Source organism: Enhydra lutris, unplaced genomic scaffold (assembly GCF_002288905.1).
Source record: "Enhydra lutris kenyoni isolate GAN:26980312 unplaced genomic scaffold, ASM228890v2 scaffoldscaffold55, whole genome shotgun sequence".
Classification (NCBI taxonomy): Eukaryota; Metazoa; Chordata; class Mammalia; order Carnivora; family Mustelidae; genus Enhydra; species Enhydra lutris.
The window spans coordinates 9,734,539-9,754,912 of NW_019154139.1; the positions used below are offsets into that span (position 1 = coordinate 9,734,539).

Here is a 20,374-nt window from a genome sequence, read left to right on the forward strand (position 1 = left end):
AAGAAAACTGATTGCTTGGACCACATTGTATACTATGGCCATGCCTTGTAGATTCCCGAGATCTTAGAACAACTACTACAATGTTTAAGACTCCATTTATCTGCTTATTGGCCCTCGTGTTATCATAATATTGGGTATCTACCATAATTTTAAGTCTTTAAAAAATTTTGAGACTAGTAAATATTACAAAACAAAATAGAGCTAATGTTTTAAGAAACAAAGAAATATGTTGCAAAAGAGCCCATTCATAATTAGGAAGCAGGAAGGCATTCATTGTATATGAGAAAGTTAAAATCTATTGATTGAGGCTAGACTAAGTTCTGGGAGCCAGAAGAGATACAGGAAGAATGACAAGAGGTCAAAATTCGTGTTGTTAACAAAATTGGTATTGTTAACATAAACATGAAAGGTTAAACAGCAACATGGAATACTAAATAGTATTCCAAGACAACAAAAAAGATATTAGCAGTCATGATATCTGTGCTTTAAGAAATCAAAAGATGAGAAAAGTAACCAATTTTCAGGAAAAGGAGTAGAAACTAAGTTCCCCACCCTCACATACACACACCCACAAAAGAAACAATGTCACATGCCCAGCAGAAAGCAGATAGACCAGCCCAGTCATTCTAAATGAAATGTTTCTCTAATTCCTCTTCTGGTCCTTGGTGACTTTGAAATGAAATCAGGGAGGTCTCTGAGCAAAGGATTTTGATCTATGACTACTTCCTAAATAATATTTATTTTCCTAGAACTGATTATTTTTCTGCTGCTCACCTTTCAAGATGAAGGAGGATCAAGTCGTGCTGGAAGAACCAGGATTCCAAGATGAAGAGGTATGGCTAGAATGCCGAAACATGGGCAGACGTTCAGTCATTCCACAAAAATGAAGTTCCTGCTTTGTTGGCTATTATTTTTAGAAACTGAGAGTGGAAAGAAAACATAGTGCTAGGGAGAGGCAATATTACAAATATGTAACGACTTGTTTGGCAAGGGGGGCTAAGACTAGCTACTTAGCAACTAGCATGAAAGTATTTTAATAACCTAACTGGTATGGCCATAATGGTATCAATCCATGCTGGTACTGAAGGAATTCAAGGTCTGGTGGGGCAAAAAGTTGAGAAAACATATTTTTAAAAGGGTTAAATGTTGGGGCGGCTGGGTGGCTCAGTGGTTTAAAGGCTCTGCCTTCTGCTCAGTTCATTATCCCAGGGTCCTGGGATCGAGCCCCACATCAGGCTCCCTGCTCAGCGGGGAGCCTTCTTCCCCCTCTCTGCCTGCCTCTCTGCCTACTTGTGATCTCTGTCTATCAGATAAATAAATTTTTTAAAAAAAGTAAAGAGGTTAAATGTTGTTCCACTCCTTTGGGTTAAGGTCTTAAAAATCTGGACAGGACACGACAAAAATACTGGGCTTCCCAACCCTTTCAGTGTTGGTGCATCTTCTAAGTATATAACAATGTGTTTGAAAAAACATTATTGATCCCAACTCGCTCTGTCTAGGAAAGTGGAATTTGAGGCATTTTGGAGTGACTCATAATACTGAATTAACTCTTTAAAAGATATGATACAATTGGATATGAAGAATCAAAGCTCCCTTTTTTTCTGTTCCATCTCCTCCAGGAATCTTTGTTTCAAGACATTGACCTGTTACAAAAACATGGGATTGTAAGTATTTTTTCAATTTTCCATGTAAGTAATTTTTCAATGTGAAATTGTTCAATTCGGAGTTTGTCAGCCTTGACCCTACTGACATTTGGGAATGGGCAATTCTTAGTGGGCGGGGAGGGGACTTTCCTGTGCATTTGTTGCGTGTTTACAGCACCCCTGGCTCCTGACCACTCGTTAGATGCCAGTAACACCCCTCTTAGTTAGGACAACCAGAAATTTCTCCAGACATTATCAGGTGTCCTAAGGGGGCATACTGTCCCCAGCCAAGAACCACTGGTCCAACTGGAGGCATTCAGAGCTACCCACCTCTGTCTTCATCAACAAAAAATTCAGTTCTGTGGCAGATGATCAGAGTAAATAATGTTGACTGAAATCAGACTTTAAGTAGATGCATTTCAGCAGCAGTTCACTGATAGTAAAACTTCCCTGACATTATCTTTTGAAGCCCTCACATTTAATCTCTTTCAGTTGGATTTAGAAAATAGGAGCAAGAGAAAATCCTAGTTCTTTGGTGATGTAGTTATTTGCATTTTCCAAGGATCGAGGGGGAAAAATTTAATTTTAAAAGAACATAATCATAATGAAGTTCTCTAGAAGGAAAGAGATGAACTGAGGGGGCGAACGTGTGATACATTCGCTAGCTTTTCCACCAACAGACTTCTCTTTTGAATTCCTTGTTACATTGCCATGGTCTCACTAACATTCTTGGGAAATCAGGGCACAGCCAGAACATTTGGCAGCGTGCTGGATATGTTCTACTCAGATATTTCCAGAACATTTGGCTACATGGTGGGTGGGTTCCACCTGGCTGCTTGGATAAAATTGGCATCTTGGTGGAAGGAGATGGACTCAAAAGCACATGACATAGTATGGGAGCCTTGCAGGCTGGCATTTTATCAATCTGCTGCACCCATTCTTTTATTTACAGAACGTGGCTGACATTAAGAAACTGAAGTCCGTAGGAATCTGTACCATCAAAGGGATACAGATGACAACTAGAAGAGCACTATGCAATGTCAAAGGGCTCTCAGAAGCAAAAGTGGACAAAATTAAAGAGGCGGCCAACAAACTCATTGTAAGCAAAATCAGTTCTTTGTTGTTTTAGCTTAGAAGGGTCTGTGAGGCTCTATAGCCTTTCTCATTGGACCTTTGACACTTCTCATGAACACCAGAAACTACTGTGGGGACCCCAAATTTCTGTAGATCACAATCTATTATACCCCCTCACATTAACTTTTTATCACTTCAGTTTCAAAGCAACAACAATTAATTTTTGACAGACTGAGACAGGTGTTAAGAGACTTGAATACTACTAAAAAGGTAATTATTTTTATCAAAAATTTTTTTTGGTCTCCTTTTATATTTATTTTTCTCCCTTTCTGTTTCTCTGCCTTAACTCCTCCTTGTTTTCGCTTTGTCTCCTCAAATATTGTATCTTTGGTTGTTGCAAAGCACTAGCACCAAAGAAGTTGCTGTCTCCTGGTATAGGCCAATTAGTAAGAGAGCATCGGGTTAGAAAAAAACTAAGTGTGGATCTGCATGTGTACGGTTGAGAAAAATATGACCAAGAATATGGTCACTGAGGCAGATGAGTTAAAGCTGAGCTGAACTCACACCTTGTAGCCGGCCCACACACACTGAGTGGCCCATGCAACGAAGAGGCTCCAAGCAAAAACATGTCTTTGACTCGAGCTTTTGTGTTGACCTTTTGGGGGTTCTGTGGAGGCACTATCGTTGGAAACAGGAATGTGCAGAGTCACCAGTCTCTCTTTTTGCAGAAGAACAAGGCTCTCCATGTATGTCTACATATGTATGTAAGAGTCTCATTCCCAGCAAGTCCATTTGATTTGCTCACCCAGAGGCAGCTGAAGTGCGGCAGTGATGACAGCGGTGCTATGGTCCTGAACTTGGAGAGCACCTAACCGAACTGCTCTGAACCGAGCTCAGTTGCTCTAACTTCTGAGTAAATTCAGACAGTATACCACAGGCCAGCTCCACAACTGCCCTCAAGCAGTACCCAGAATTTGCAAAACTGCCACGTTATAGCTCATCGGCATTAGTCTTATTTTCTTTACAAATTAAATCCCATTATCAAAGAAAAGAATCCCTCTCCTTCTCAAGCATCCATTACTATACCCAGAGTCTGCATCCTTTCTTAACTAAAGCTGTTTATTCTTAGAGAGAAAGAGATTGGGGGGGTGGGGGGTGGGAAGAGAAAAAGGAAGTTAATTTCATAGTACAGTGGTTCCAAACATTGTTGTGTATCAGAATGACCTGGATTGGCTAATAAAGAACACATAGTCCCAGACTCATTGAAGGCCTGGGTTTGGTTTGGTTTGTTGTTTTTTTTTTTAAGAGTTGTGAGTTTAGGGCGCCTGGGTGACTCAGTTGTTGGGTGTCTGTCTTTGGCTCAGGTTGTGGTCCTGGGGTCCTGGGATCAAACCCAGTGTTGACCTCTCTGCTCTGCGGGGAGCCTGCTTCTCCCTCTCCCACTCCCCCTGCTTGTGTTCCCTCTCTCACTGTCTCTCTCTGTCAGATAAATAAAATAAAATAAAATAAAATAAAATAATTGTGAGTTTAAACTTTTTATTTATTTATTTATTTTAGAGGATGGGGGAGGGGCAGAGGGAGAGGAAGAGAGAGAATCCCCAGCAGGCTCCACGCCCAGCCCAGAGCCTGATGTGGGGCTTTCTCCCACAACTCCGAGATCATGACCTGAGCCAAAATCAAGAATCAAACACTTAACTGACTGAGCCATCCAGGTACCCCGGCCTGGGCTTTTTTTTTAACACCCCTCTTAAGTTCTCCAAAGTTTGAAAGCCACTGTCATAGTATAAAACAAAAAGGGAAATACATTAGGGGTACTTGGGTGGCTCAGGTCATGATCCCTGGGTCCTGGGATTAAGTCCTGCATCGGGCTCCCTGCTTAGTAGAGAGGCTGCTTCTCCCTCTTCCTCTGCCCCTCCCTGCTGCTTGTGCTCATGCCTCTCTCTCTCTCTCTCTCCATCTTAAATAAATAAAATCTTCTTATTTTAAGGGGAATACATTAGACCATGTCATGAGAGCACATCGGGCCTCTTCTTGCTAGTTAGATTACTGCATCAGCTACAGCTCATTGATTTGTCAAATAAGTAGTATTTCTACCATTGCAATATATATTGTCTCGTGAATAGTGAACACTGGAATTTCTGTGCTCCTTGAAACTTCCAGAGCGAATGGAAAATGATGCTGTTCAATGAAATCAATTGAGTCATTCGGTAAAATACCATTCTGCTTTATGCCATAAATATACCTCATTTAAACTTTACAGCTACCCTATGAGAGAGACACTATTCTTTTTGAAAAAAATAATTTTTTTTGAAGATTTTATTTATTTATTTGTCAGAGAGAGAGAGAGGGAGAGAGAGCAAGCACAGGCAGACAGAATGGCAGGCAGAGGCAGAGGGAGAAGCAGGCTCCCTGATGAGCAAGGAGCCTGATGTGGGACTCGATCCCAGGACGCTGGGATCATGACCTGAGCCGAAGGCAGCTGCTTAACCAACTGAGCCACCCAGGCGTCCTGAAAAAAATAATTTTTATTAACATATAATGTATTATTTGCTCCAGGGGTACAGGTCTGTGAATCATCAGGCTTACACACTTCACAGCACTCACCATATCACATACCATCCCCAATGTCCATAACCCAACCACCCTCTCCACACCCCCCTCCCCTCAGCAACCCCCAGTTTGTTTTGTAAGATTAAGAATCTCTTGTGGTTTGTCTCCCTCCTGATCCCATCTTGTTTCATTTTTTTCCTTCCCTACCCCCCAAACCGCCCACTCTGCCTCTCAAATTCCTCATATCAGGGAGATCATATGATAACTGTCTTTCTCTGATTGACTTATCACTGTTCTTATCCTGATTTGGCCCAAGCAAGGAAACTGAGAAACAGCACAATTAAGTAGTTTACCCCAAATCATACAACTAATAAGTTTTAGACACTTATTTTGAACCTAGATAGGGTAGCTTCAGAGTCAGTTTTCTTAACCACGATCTTTTGCTGCCTTCAAAGACTAATGAACTGTAGCTCATATCAAATGATTACCCTGATAATCAAGTGGAGTTTGGGGCAGCATTTGAAATGAAACTATCATCTTATACCCCTTTGAACCTTTCCTTTTGTCTTTTTGTAGGAGCCAGGATTCTTGACTGCCTTTGAGTACAGTGAGAAGAGAAAGATGGTTTTCCATATCACCACTGGGAGCCAGGAATTTGAGTGTGTACCTCATATTTTTTATGACCACTAGACACAATCTTTGGACTGTTGTATCTCTTTTCTTGAGTTTGTTAGGAATAGCTTCTTTTTGTATGGTTTTTTTTCTTCCAAAAGTCTACTGAAGCAAACAAATTCCAGACAATTTGTAGAAGCAGGATTAAATTTGTTACAAGAAATTCAGACCCAAAATATAAGTAGTTTCTGAGTCAGCCTGTATTTTAAAAACCTGTCTTGAGAATCAGTTTAACTTTTCATTTTCTTTTCTCCTTGTTGATAAAGGAGATTCCATCTCACTTTTGGTTTTACTTAAAAATCAGTTGTTTAGGTTGAATATTTTAGAAGAAATAATCCAGTGGGTTATTTTTTTCTCTTTAGCATCAGCTGCTTTAACTTCCCTTTTTATTTACTATCTCAAGATTCCTAAGACATAGTTATCATCTTCCTAATGCAAGTTGACTAAGTTGTGTTTTTTTTTCCCCTTACCTTCCTAGGCAGAATTACTAGTTCATAGGTTAGACGAGTGGCCAAGAGCAATTTGAACAAAAGCAGTATTTCTACAAACTATTCCTCAAAACCCTGTCCTCATAAGGTATTCCAAGAAAAAAGGATTTCATAGTCAAATATTGCTTCCAGTTGGATGTCTCCCAGGCAGTTCAGACTTCACAGGTCCAAATCCAAACTTCTGTTATTTGTCCCAGATCTGCACCTCCCAAAGCCTCCCTCCTCTCGGATTTGCCTCTTTTCTAATCCTCAGAACTAAAACCTTGGTGTCGTCCTTGGCACTTTGGTTTTTTTTTTTCATCTCACACCCTAACTCTTGCTCATTAAGAGTGTGCTCTACCTTCTACAACAAACCACCCAGTTTCTTCAACAAATAAATTACAAAGAATCAAAAAACAGATGCAGTCAAGGAGAAGACCTAGAGATTAAAAGAGATTTAAAAGACATATTACCTAATCCCCAATATGTAGATTTCATTTGGATCCTGATTCAAGCACAGTATTAAAAAATAAGCTATATACGAGATAGTTGGAAAATTGAACACCTACTGTATAGTTGCTATTAAGGAATTACTACTTGTTTAGGTAATAATGATGATATGATTATGTTTAAAAAAAGAGCATACGTCTTTTAGAGATAGTTACTGAAATATTTAGGATGAATGATATGTTGTCCTGTATCTGCTTAAAATAACAGGAAAAGGGAAGGAAGTAGTTGGAGGTTTATATGAAAAAAGATTGACCATGAGTTCATAGTTGATAATAGTTGAAGCTAAGTGAGAGGTACGTGATGGCTCGTTATTTTTTTTTAAGATTTTATATATTCATTTGACAGGCAGAGATCACAAAGTACGCAGAGAGTCAGGCAGAGAGAGAGAGAGGAAAGCAGGCTCCTTGCTGAGCAGAGAGCCCGATGCGGGGCTCGATCCCAGGACCCTGAGATCATGACCTGAGCCGAAGACAGAGGCTTTAACCCAATGAGCCACCCGGGTGCCCTTTGATGGCTCATTATTATAGTGTTTTGTCCACTTTAGTTTATGTTTGAAACCTTCCATTATAATGTTTATATCTTTTTCCTGTGTGTGTGTGTGTGTGTGTGTATAGAAAAAAAGAGGAAATAAGAATTCAATTAATTCTCCACCACCTCCTCCACTGTTACCTTACTAGTTTAAATTACCTATTAACTTTGTCTCTGGAGTAGTATAATAACTTCTAACCTCTCTCTTTTTCAGACCTTGCCCCTAGTATTTATTCTTCACACAGGAGCCAGAATGATCCCTTTAAAACTTAAGTCAGGAGCCCCTGGGTGGTTCATTTGGTTGAGCCTTCAACTCTTGTTTTTGGCCCAGATCATGATCTCAGGGTCAGGGGATTGAGCTCCGTGTTCTCAGGCTCCGTGCTCAGCGGGGAGTCTGCTTGGGATGCTCTCCCTCTGCCCCTCCCCCAACTCTCTTCAAACAAACAAACAAACAAAAACCAGTTAGGTCAGATCATGACATTTCTCTGCCCAAAACTACTCTAATGACTCCTCATTTCAGAGCAAAAGCCAAAATCCTCTCTAATCTAATCTCATCTTTTATCCTTTTTTCAGTTTGCTATGCACCAACCACACTGATTTCTTTGCTATTTCTAGAACATGCCAGATACACTCCTGTGTCGGGGCTTTTGCACTTACCATTTCTTCTGCCTGGAACACTTTTTCCTCCTATATCTACCTGGCTTGCTGTTACCTCTTTTAGATCTTGGCTAAAATATCTACTCAATGAGGTCTTCTCTGGTCACTTTATTTAACTATTTAACTCCCTGCCTTGGGGCGCCTGGGTGGCTCAGTGGGTTAAAGCCTCTGCCTTCGGCTCGGGTCACGATCCCAGGGTCCTGGGATCGAGGTCCGCATTAGGCTGTCTGCTCAGTGGGGAGCCTGCCTCCCTTCCTCTCTCTCTGCCTCGCTGCTACTTGTGATCTCTGTCTGTCAAATAAATAAAATCTTAAAAAAATAAATAAATAAACTCCCTGCCTTCATCCTCTGCACTTCTTATCTCCTTTCTGGATCTAATTTTTATTCATAAATTTAATAACATCTGACTTACCACATATTTTGCTTATTACTTATTACCGTTTCTTATCTGTTCTCCCACTGAATGTATATTCAGTTGACTTTTAGAAACACAGTCCCAAGCACAATGTGAACAACCCAGTTAATAACTAAAACCATTTGCTCAAGCTTCAGTTCTAAAGAATGATGAGACCTAAGCCTATGTAGCCCATTTCCTATTGGTACCTAGAAGCTAGAGCAAGAACAACAAAAGATTTTTTTTTATCTTTTGTTGATCCACTGCCCGTATACAGCAGAATCTGTGTTCTGAAGAGTTAGCATGTCATTTGTTCCGCCAAGAATTCCTGTCCATGGTGGATAGAGAGAGAGACAGATATGACATTAATGGTACACTTTCTCCTTTCTTGATCTCTCTGTTTCTGTTCCTTTTACGAATGCTTACTTTTTATTTCCAGTAAGTTGCTAGGAGGTGGAATTGAAAGCATGGCAATCACAGAAGCTTTTGGAGGTAAGTAGAACCTTACTATTTTGTTATATGAAAGAAATTATATACACACATACATATATAATTTAAAAACAACCAATAGTACATTGTATATCTACTTTGAAACTTATGTTGAAATCTCAATTATAATACAGGATCACCCTGAGCTTAAAAGACATTCCATCATTAACAGAGAGGTCCTGTTGGCATTTGTCATTTTTTTAATCTCTGACTTCCATAAAAGAAGTCCTTCAGAAGGTAGTTGGGTAATGAGACCAATCTTATTTCTAGGATATGCATGTTCCATGGACATAGTAGATTTTTTTCTTCCCTGATTCTATCTTCTATTTTTCTTCTCCTTTTTTTTTTTTAAGATTTTATTTATTTATTTAACAAAGAGAGTGAGAGAGCACAGTAGGGGGAGTAGCAGAAGGAGAGGGAGAAGCAGACTCCCTGCTGAGCTGGGAACCCAACCCAATGCAGGGCTTCATCCCACGACCCTGAGATCATGACCTGGGCCAAAAGCAGCCACTCAACTAACTGAGCCACCCAGGGGCCCCTCTATTTTTCTTCATAACAATTTATACACAGGTATTGTGTATGCTGTGCCTTGCAGCTCCAGTATCTGCAATCCTTGGGGAACTAGTCTGTTTTTTGTGGTTGTTGTTGATATTTCTGTTGACATAGAGAAATAAATCTGCTTTTTATTATTCCTGTCAACTGTCAGGGTTGAATGGCTTGCTCTCTTGTGTATTTATTGATATTTCTGAGCTTATTGCCTGATTTTGATCTATGGGAGCTCACTGGACCTAAACTGGTGAGTGGGGAAGTTTTTCTCCAGAAGAGAATTTGCTTCTGTTGGAAGGTAGGGCATGCCACCAGTCTGAGACTACTTCAGCCTTCCTTTGAGGATCTCAGTACAGTGGGACGACCCCAGGCTCTCCTTCCTTGTGGTAGGGTCTTAAACTTTCATTTCTATGACTAAAATGAAAAAACTCGTGTTTTTTCCCCTATATAGGGAAAACCCAGTTCTTTCCTACTGTGTATTTTTTTTTTCCTGTGAGTCTCTTTTACTATTCACACAAACACTTCACTTCTGACACTTCTGGTCACCAAATATATGGACATTTCCCCCGACAACAACAAGCAATTCTTGGACACCTGCATGGTATTCAAGAATTCAAGTCAATTCTGCCACTATCTACCCAGAGACAGTGCCAGATTCCACAGGCTAAGTATGGACTCAGTCCCATAAGAATCCCCCGCCTTCAGAGGCCAGTCACAAGCCCAGATTAAACCTGTGCTTCTGACAAACAGCTGTAGGTCCAAAGTTCCAGTGTCCCCTTCCTTGGGTTTGATTAGTTTGTTAAAGCAGCTGACTGAACTCAGGGAAACACTCACTCATGTTTACCATTTTATTAAACAACGTGATAAAGGCTACAGATTAACATTTAGAGGGGAAAAATGAGTAGGAGAAGGTATGAGGGAAGAGGGGTGGAGCTTCCATGTCCTCTTTTCCATTATCTCACAATGACTAGGGAAAACTTGGTTTAAATAAATTTTTTCTAAAGGACAGTTCTATGAGCAAACACCTTGTATTGCCGGCTTCATCCATGACACAGTGGTACTTTAGGTGTAAGATTTGACAGTTGGAAAGAAAATCATACTCTGAGACTGTATTTTGTTCTTTATGAAAATAGCTAGAAATTAACTATGTGGTTTTCCTTTTTTCTATATTTCACAGAATTTCGTACTGGAAAAACCCAGCTCTCTCATACCCTCTGTGGTAAGGATACATAACAACCACAATAACGATAATAATCATAGCAGTCACTTACTAATGTACTTTGTGCCTGGTACTTTATATAATCTCAGGTAATCTGGAATTTGCAAGGAAACTAACCTGCCTATGGTTACACAAATACCAAAGCCAGTCTTTGAATGTTTGACGCTTGAGGTAATGTTGTATGTGCTGCACTCTGCGCTCTGAACACCTGAATGGAAACCAGGAGGAAGTGAATGGGTATATGAGTGTAGTGCTGGTGGTGGGTAGAGGCCCTCACTGTCTCCATTTTTCCCAATCCATCTTTTCTATATTCTATCAACAAGAATGTCCCCAAATCAGTTGAGGCCTAGAATCTCTAACTTTCCATGAAGTAAAGTTGGCCTTAGGAAAGACTTAAAAATAAATTTTTCTAAAACAGAATAAACAAAAATACCTCCTTTTGTACAAAGATGTTACTCCACATTTCTTTGACCTAAGCAGAAGGAGCATGGCCAAGCAGTTAAGAAGTAGATTCTGGGGGCGCCTGGGTGGCTTAGTGGGTTAAGCCTTTGCCTTCTGCTTAGGTCCTGGGATGGAGCCCCACATCGGGCTCTCTGTTCAGCAGGGAGCCTGCTTCCCCCTCTCTCTGTGCCTCCTGCTCTGCCTACTTGTGATTTCTCTCTCTGTCAAATAAATAAATAAAATCTTTAAAAAAAAAAAAAAGAAAGAAAGAAAAGAAGTAGATTCTGGAATCAAAGCACCTGGCCCCAGTCTTGGCTCTACCATTAATAACTGTGTGACCTTGGGCAAATTCTTCACCTTTTGAATTTTCCCCATCAGTAAAATAGGCATAATGATAGTGCCAAAGTTAGGGTTGTCTTGAAAAATAAATGAAATAATCAATGATTCTAATATAAAGAAATTCCTTTGTGTCAATTACTAATGCCTATAAAGAAAATGCATTTTAAATTTTGACATGCATTAATTGAAAGGTGACTCAAATGGGCTATATAGCATAAATTATATTTGTGATTATTTCTTATAGGAAAAAAGTAATATTTAAATTCTATTCTTTAGGAGAACTAAAGATTGTGAGAGATATGGACATTCTTTGTTGAATTATCATGCTGATAGAATACTTATAGTTTTACAACTGGTTAGTAATATAAAAATATAACATGCTGTTTAGAAATTAAAGGATCATGATTTTTTGCCATATTGACAAAAGGTTTGCAACCAACATTAATCCTGTTAATTTATATATTTGCTTGTGCAAAGTTTATTCAATTCTATTAATATTATTTCATTTTTTTAATTGCTTCCTAGTGACAGCTCAACTTCCAGGAGCAGGTGGCTATTCAGGAGGAAAGATTATCTTCATTGATACAGAAAATACTTTGTAACCTTTTTATTTAAACAAGTTGCTTACATAGTAATGTGATGTAGTAATGTTACTATAAAAGAAAGTTTGAAGTATATCATTCATATAATCATCCCCTAAACCAGCAATAATGAGAAGAGCCACAGGGAAATTAGTTGTTGATAGAGTTTTCAAGTCACTTTTTATTTTAAAAAAGTCTCACTTCTCTAGATGTATTTGGTGTAAAATTCACAAAATAAATACATGAGAGGGACTTATATTTTATTTGTTTTTAGTCCTCTTACTTCTCTAAAGATGGTACTTAATAGGTGGAAGGAGATTGTTGACTCAAAGTCATGGTTCAAAATAAAAGGAAAAGAAAGAAGAGAACAAAAGTACAGGATGGGAAAAGGCAGAAAGTGGTTGGGTCACAGGAAGAATTGTAGTTTAATTGAAATATAAGATGTTTCAGAATTAAGGCTGGAAAGATGATTTGGGTCTTAGATATGAAGGGCTTTAAAACTAGATGATGGGTATAAATTGATATTTTTGCAATATTCTAGGCAAGTAATGAGAGCTTGACCTAGGCTGGAAGCCTGAATAAAAAGAACAAGACAAGGGGTGCCTGGCTGGGTCAATCAGGGGAGTATGTGATTCTTGACTTCAAGGTTGTAGGTTCGAGCCCCATGTTGGGTATAGAGATCATGTAAAAATAAGAATCTTAAAAAGGAAAAGGGGACAAGAAATATTAGGAAAATTGATAGGACTTGATGACTGTATTTGGTAGACAAATGAAAGAGAAGTTTGAGAACTATCAGGTTTTTTATCTAGATATTGGGAGAGAAATGTGATAAAGACAGAATTGGGAGGGTCATGGTTCAGACAAAAGGTGTGTTTCATTTCCGTGTGTTAAGTATGAGGAACAGGAGGACATCCACATGGCAGTTGGAAATGTTGGACTCTGTCTGAGAAGGGGTAGAGCCAGAGATAATATAGATGGAATAAACAAAAGGGTGGGAGAACTTAGACAAGAGGAGAACTGAGACTATCACTTCCCTGTGTGCCTAAGTTTAGAAAGAGGGACTAAAAAAGAGGATGCCATAGAGACAGAGGAAGTAGAAGGAAATCTGTCGTAGAAGCTAAGCAAAAGGAAAGTTTAAAGAAGAAAAGGGTAGTCAGCAAGAGAAAGAGAAGGCACAAACTGAGAAAGATCACTGAGATTTGAAATTAGGAATCCAAGAGAGCATTTGCAGTTACAGAAGATGATGGAAGCTTGTTGCAAATGAACAGTAAAGAATGGAGCCAGTGTGCTATTAACCAATAAACAGAAGAAGAAATACAGTAGTTTGAGGTATCAGGTTCAGCGGAAATTGTTTTTAACAGTAGAAAAGACTTGCACACAAGTTTGTAAGGCCATTCACAATGAAGCCCCAACCTAGCTCTCCAAGCTCACTACTGCCTATTACCACTAGTAGAGGCAAAGGGATCCAATCTGTTCTCTAAAATTGTCTCTAAAACATGAAAACTTTGTACATCAGCAATTAGTTAGTCTTAACTATAAAGGTATTCATTAATTTTCTTCCCCGTATCTTTGTTTTCTCTGCATACCTATTCAAGTCATTCTTTCAGAAAAGTAATCTGGGTGGTAAGCTTTGAGCCCTAGCATGTCTGAAAATGCCTTTATTTTGCTCTCACTCTTAAATGTGAATCTGGCCAGTCTTAGAGGAATTGCATGGTATATTTCTATCCTCCTTGGATATTTGATCCGTCTGTCCCTACCTCAGTCTTCCTGAATCACACAAATCCTTTGAGGCTCTCCTTTGAAGGCCTACCTTTTCTAATCTTCTCTAAATACCCAACGTAAATAACCTCATCCTTCTTAATCTGTTATAGAATTTACTATCTAGGGACGCCTGGGTAGCTCAGTTGTTAAGTGTCTGCCTTTGGCTCAGGTCATGATCCCAGGGTCCTGGGATCTAACCCCACATCAGGATCCTTGCCCAGCAGGGAGTTTGCTCCTCCCTGTCCCCCTGCTTGTGTTCCCTCTCTCACTGTGTCTCTCTGTCTCTTTTTTAAAAGATTTTATTTATTTATTTGACAGGCAGAGATCACAAGTAGACAGAGAGGCAGGCAGAGAGAGAGGGGAAGCAGGCTCCCCGCTGAGCAGAGAGCCCAACGCAGGACTCCATCCCAGGACCCTGGGGTCATGACCTGAGCTGAAGGCAGAGGCTTTACCAACTGAGCCACTCAGGCATCCCTGGGCAATTTGGATTTTATCAAGAATGATAGAGAGGAACAGTTAGGAGCCAAGTCTTCTGCAAGAAGGAGTAAGGAGGACAGCTTAGGGGAACAAGGACATTCAAGAGCCCCAATGGAATGTTCTCATTCCTTTAGTTTCTTTCTTTCTTTTCTTTTCTTTTCTTTTCTTTTTTCTTTAAGGATTTTATTTATTTATTTAGAAAGAGAGCGAGAGAATGAGCAGGGGGAAGGGTAGAAGAAGAGGAAGAAAAAAACCTCAAGCAGACTCCACACTGAACACAGAGCCTGTTGTGGGGCTTGATCCCAGGATCATGACATCATCACCTGAGCCAAAACCAAAAACTGGCCGCTTAACCCACTGCACCACCCAGGCGCCCCTCCTTTAGTTGCTCTTACGTATACACTACTCTCTCCTGATATTTTCCTTTTTATATGTTTATATTTTGCCTTCTTATTTATGTTTTACATTTACCCATAATAAGGATTGTTTTACAACTCTGTATATGATACCGCAATGCACTGGTAATTGGTTAAAATAGTAATCAATTCCATATAGTAATCGGCTAACAAATATTTAAAAATTGATTTGAACTTCCCTTCAGCATAAGCCCAACTTTTACACTTTCAGTCACATAGTAACCAGATTCTGTAAAAAGTGATGTGCTGAAAAGCATTTTTACTGTGTCTTCCAATTCTCTGCCAGCTTTGACCTGTCCACCAAAAATATCTCCTGGGTAAACTCAGGAGCAGTGGAAGATTTTAGTGGTTGTCACTGAAGCTCTGAAGAAAAGAACACATGTAGTGCATTAGGATATAGATGGCTGGGGAATTGTAAAGACAATCTAATTCTACATACACGGAGCTAGTTGTAAACATCACAAATAAAATCGTAAATTGTCCTCATTTTACAGTTGTAGTGTGATCAGTACTATACAAACACTGTAAACAAAGTGAAATGAGAACACAGACATGGATTTTATTTTAGCTCACATCAATTCAGAGAATACTGTAGCCATATTTGGATCACCGAAGACCTAAAAAAATGTGGATTACTTCTTTATTGTTTAGATAGCTATAAGTGATTATTAACATCTTCCAAAAAACGTTTGCAGGTACACTGAATTTGCCTCCCTATGAATTTACTAATTTCAGAAAGCTAACACAAGTCTTTTAGAAGAAGGGAGATTTTAAACCCTAAACAGACCAAAAACCATAGGTTGCTAATTTCCTTCTGATCCTTGAAATTCTTTTTTTTTTTTTTTAAGATTTTTCTTTTTTTTAAGTAATCGCTACACCCAAAGTAGGGCTCGAACTCACAACCTCGAGATCAAGAGTCACATGTTGAAACGATTGAGCCAGGCACCCCATGATCCTTGAAATTACTTACTGATCCTTTGGTTCATGTAGTCAAATTTATCATTTGTTGGCAACTCATGGTTAACAGTATCTTAAATTACTTCATATTGAACAAGCGAGGAATTTAAAGAGAGTGAATTAATTCACTTTGAAGTGACTTGAGTTATAATTCAGTGATATTATCTTCCTAGAATAGATCTATTTTTATACTGAAATCAAAAGAGAGTCACAAATCTTAGTGTCTGGTTTTTTCCTCGTAACTGATTTGCTGCATAATCCTGAGTCATTTGCCTAATCTCTGTCAGTGTCCTCATTTGTAAAATGTAATATAGGCCATAACAACTAGGTTCCAAAGCTATTGTAAAGATCAGAGTATTCAGTATTTAAATTCATCAGTGTTCATCATTTCTATCATTGTTATACACTGAGTTATTTATTAATTTGGGCACTTATGAAAAGGAAAAATCTGATACAGATTTTAAGTGGTTATTCGCATCTTTCAGAATACCTTTCCAGGTATGATGTTTGCCTCTCTGTTAGTTTACTTACTTAAGGTATTATTTTTTGTAGTTGTTCTAAGCTTTTTTTGGAATTGATTTATTGGATCCTTAATCTTGGCATGCTCCAGCCGTCCAGATCGCCTTCGGGACATTGCTGACCGCTTCAATGTAGACCATGACGCCGTACTGGACAACGTCCTTTATGCCCGTGCATATACCAGTAAGAGCCCCATTGTAACTGCTGCTTGGGCTGTTTCAAGGTTGGCGGCACTGATTTGCTATTGAGTTGATCCTTACAACATTTTGATGCTGTTCTGTTCTCTTTGCGTTTTGCTTTCCTCCAAATTTATTTAGTCAGTCCACAGATTTTATCATCTGGCAAGCCCTGAGGTATTAAAATGCCCTCAGATGACTTCTTGTTCTTGTCTTTGAAATGGAGAGTAACATCCTTTTTGGATAATGTAGCCTTTGGCATGCATGCTAAGGCATAATGTGAAATCATATTTAATAAAGCCATGAATAATAAAGAAAATCTTTTCAGGACTCTCTTTTGCTTGCCTCCAGGACCATAAATGATTTTAGCCTCTGCTTCTTCTAGCTGTTATAACATTTTCTCACTGCATTTCCCACCAGGTGAACATCAGATGGAGCTACTTGATTATGTAGCAGCAAAGTTCCATGAAGAAGCCGGCATCTTCAAGCTATTGGTACAAGCTTTTCTATACTGCTCCCTTGCAGAGCTATTTAGCGTGTTATTTTTCTTCTATTGATTCCAATCCAAATTAATTTATTTCCATTTCCATATTTATTTTTACATTAATCCTGTGCAGATCATTGATTCAATAATGGCACTTTTTCGAGTGGATTTCAGTGGTCGTGGGGAGTTGGCTGAACGGCAGCAAAAATTGGCCCAGATGTTGTCACGACTCCAAAAAATCTCAGAAGGTAGATTTTTAAAATAAGTGGTGCTATCAGAATAGCATCATGACTGTTGAGTAGGCTTCACAGAGAAGCTCAGAATAATGTCAGGAGGCAATACACGTTTAAAAATAAATTTACCTTCATGGGAATGCAACTCTTTTTTTTTTTTAATCAAAATACTGATTCTGATACAGTAAGTACCTAAATAGTAATAACAATAATAATTTTAAGGAAGTTAATCTATGTTACCAATGAAAAAATAGGAATGTAATACTGTTTATAAAATCAATTCATAGCACAGTATTTCTAAACTCTGAAATCTAAGCAGTGAACTTTTTATATTGCCATCATTAGTTTCTTAATTTTATTTCTCGATGCAGAATATAACGTGGCTGTGTTTGTGACCAATCAAATGACTGCTGATCCAGGAGCAACTATGACGTAAGCCCCAATATTCTGCTTTTGTATTTCCCAAAGGTTAATATCAAAAGCGTTAGAGTGAAGAACAGAAAATAATTCCAAAATGATTAGTCCCAATGTGGGCACAAATATATCACAAATTACTCTATTACACGGTGAATATTACTTCATAATTGCAAATATCACTTGTTATCCGGAATCTATTTTTCTCTAGTTCTCTATAGAATAAAGCAATAGTTTTAACCATTTTCAGAGATACTTTGGGCTCCTCTTTTGTCTAGGGCTAAAAGGATATTAGAGGACAATAAGAAAAAGATAAAAAATTATATCCCATTTACATGAATGGCTTTTATTGTACTGATAAGCCATCAGCCTAAAAACAAAAACAAAAACAAAAAAAAAAAGGAGGCTCTCTGCAGGATATACAAGGATACATTTATAAGAGGTCCAATGAGAGAAGTCTCCTGTTAGAAGAAACAGAATTTCAGTTCGCACTTAGGCATGTTCAGAATCTGTTGAGGTGTTCGTGCACATCACATACTTTTTGATGGCTTTGCTTGACAGATGGCCGTGAACAGAAAGGCAAGGAGAGCTAAATAAAGTAGGATGATGAAAACAGAAAATTCAAAGAATGATTAGTTGCCACGATCAAACATTTTGAGCATTATGTATCTGAATAAGCGATCAAAATTACCCTGAATTCGTGATGTCGATCTTTCCAGCAAGTTTTTATTTAGAAAATTGTTTAACCAGAGAAAAGTTACAAGACTAGTACAATGAATACATATATCATTCAGCTAAGTTCTTCTATTGTAAACATTTGCTACATTTTTTTTCCTCTGATGTTTTGTGTGTCCCTGTGTATATGCATACATGTAAACTCTCTCTGTACGCACACACACATACTCAAATATACATGTGTGTGTTTTTTGGTGAACCATTTAAGAGGTTTTCCACCTGAACTGTTGAGAATTATTTACAGACATTAGGACCCTTCTCCTCTTAATAATTCAGCATACTTCTTGGAAGAACAAGAAGATTCTCCTGTATAACCACAGGGTAACTATCACCATCAGGAAATTTAACAATGGCACACTCGTGTTTTCTAACATACATTTATATTCCAGCGCCTCCAATTGTCTCAAAAATGTCCGTTATAGTTGCCGGGGTTTTTAAATTTTGTTTTTGATTCAAGACTAATTTAGTATCACACACGGCCTGGAGTTAGTTGTCTTGTCTCTTGAGTCTCCTCTCATCAGAACGACTCTTCAGCATTTGTTAAGCTTTTATGACACTGACAGTTGTGTGTGGTTTTTTTTTTTAAGATTTTATTTATTTATTTGACAGACAGAGATCACAAGTAGGCAGAGAGGCAGGCAGAGAGAGAGGTGGAAGCAGGCGCCCCGCTGAGCAGAGAGCCCGATGTGGGGCTCAATCCCAGGACTCTGGGATCATGACCTGAGCCAAAGGCAGAGGCTTTAACCCACTGAGCCACCCAGGCGCCCCGAGAGTGACAGTTTTGAAGAGCACAGGTCAACTGTTTTTCAGAACATCCCTCAATTTGGAGGGTATTTTTCATGATTTAAAATGTTAAACATTTTGGCAGGAGGATTACATAAGCAATACTATGGCCTTCTCCATAGATCATATCAAGAAGCACATGATGGTGGTTTGTCCCATTATTAGTGATGTGAAGTTTGGTCATGGGATTACGATGGTGTTCACAAAATTTCTCCATTGTAAAAGACCTTTTTGCTTTTATAATGAATAAGTGATTTGTGTTAGAGTAATCTGAGATGTGTGTGAATATCATGTCCTGCAGTTAGCTCTTACCAGTTGGTTTTAGCATCCATGGAAGGTTCTTGCTTAAATCGGTTATTACTCTGATGAGCGCAATATTTAAAACCAAGGCAACACATCATTTAGTAGCAGATAAAACGGGTCAATGACATATGTATTTGAAGATATTCAATCCAATGTAAATTATGTAAATTGTATTGAAACGAATGTATCTCTCTTTAGGCATTCTCTGTTTTATTCTTTCTTTCTTTTGTAGATTTTATTTTTAAGTAATTGCTACACCCAAAGTGGGGCTCAAACCCACAACCAAGGTGCATACTCCACTGATGGAGCCAGCCAGGCACCCCTATTTTTTAATTTTTTAAAAAGACTTCATTTTTAAGTAACCTCTATACCCAGTGTGGGGCTCAAACCAACAACCCTGAGATCCAAAGTCACAGGCTCCCCTGACCAAACCAGCCAGGCACTCCCCTTCAGGCATTTTCTTTTTTTAAAAGATTTTTATTTACTTATTTGACACAGAGAGAGAGAGTAGGCAGAGCAGCTGGCAGAGAGCCTGATACAGGACTCGATCCCAGGACCCTGAGATTGTGACCTGAGCCAAAGGCAGAGGCTTAACCCACTGAGCCACCCAGGTGCCCCCTTCAGGCATTTTCTAAACTAACCCTAAGAGTATTGTTGCATCTTCTGCAATTTGTATTTCTCCCTTTTCAATACCCTTTTTATGAGTATTTAATCACAGGAGAGTCCAATGTGAAAAATATTAACTACATGAATGGTATTAAGCAAGTTAAAAAGACTGAGGATGGGGAGATCAACCATTTATTCGTGCAGTAAATACTTATTGAAAATCTATGTATCAAGATTCTGGGAATTCACTACTGCACAAAAGAGACTATGTGCCTTGACTCCATAAAGAAGAAAATAAGTGGTGTCCATTTAACTCAGAATTGTGAAGACTTGGTAGGTCATGCATTATCTGTAGTCCTTGAGTAGTTAAGGCAATATTCTCCATTTTATAGGGTGTCTT

At 38.8% G+C, this 20,374-nt stretch overlaps 1 protein-coding gene across 2 annotated transcripts in view; it reads left to right on the forward strand.

Moving 5' to 3' along the window:
• The first annotated feature begins 697 nt into the window (after positions 1–697).
• LOC111157653 (DNA meiotic recombinase 1) overlaps positions 698–20,374 on the forward strand; it is a 36,100-nt gene continuing 16,423 nt past the window's right edge. The window contains exons 1-11 of one of the 2 annotated variants that reach the window (XM_022519259.1): positions 698–833; positions 1,620–1,664; positions 2,596–2,742; positions 5,844–5,926; positions 8,935–8,987; positions 10,708–10,749; positions 12,055–12,127; positions 16,332–16,423; positions 16,837–16,910; positions 17,034–17,148; positions 17,505–17,565. In XM_022519259.1, coding sequence (XP_022374967.1) covers positions 783–833; positions 1,620–1,664; positions 2,596–2,742; positions 5,844–5,926; positions 8,935–8,987; positions 10,708–10,749; positions 12,055–12,127; positions 16,332–16,423; positions 16,837–16,910; positions 17,034–17,148; positions 17,505–17,565 — 836 coding nt within the window. In that variant the 5' untranslated portion in view covers positions 698–782. The remainder of the gene's footprint in view (positions 834–1,619; positions 1,665–2,595; positions 2,743–5,843; positions 5,927–8,934; positions 8,988–10,707; positions 10,750–12,054; positions 12,128–16,331; positions 16,424–16,836; positions 16,911–17,033; positions 17,149–17,504; positions 17,566–20,374) is intronic. The other variant, XM_022519260.1, reaches the window with a different exon arrangement.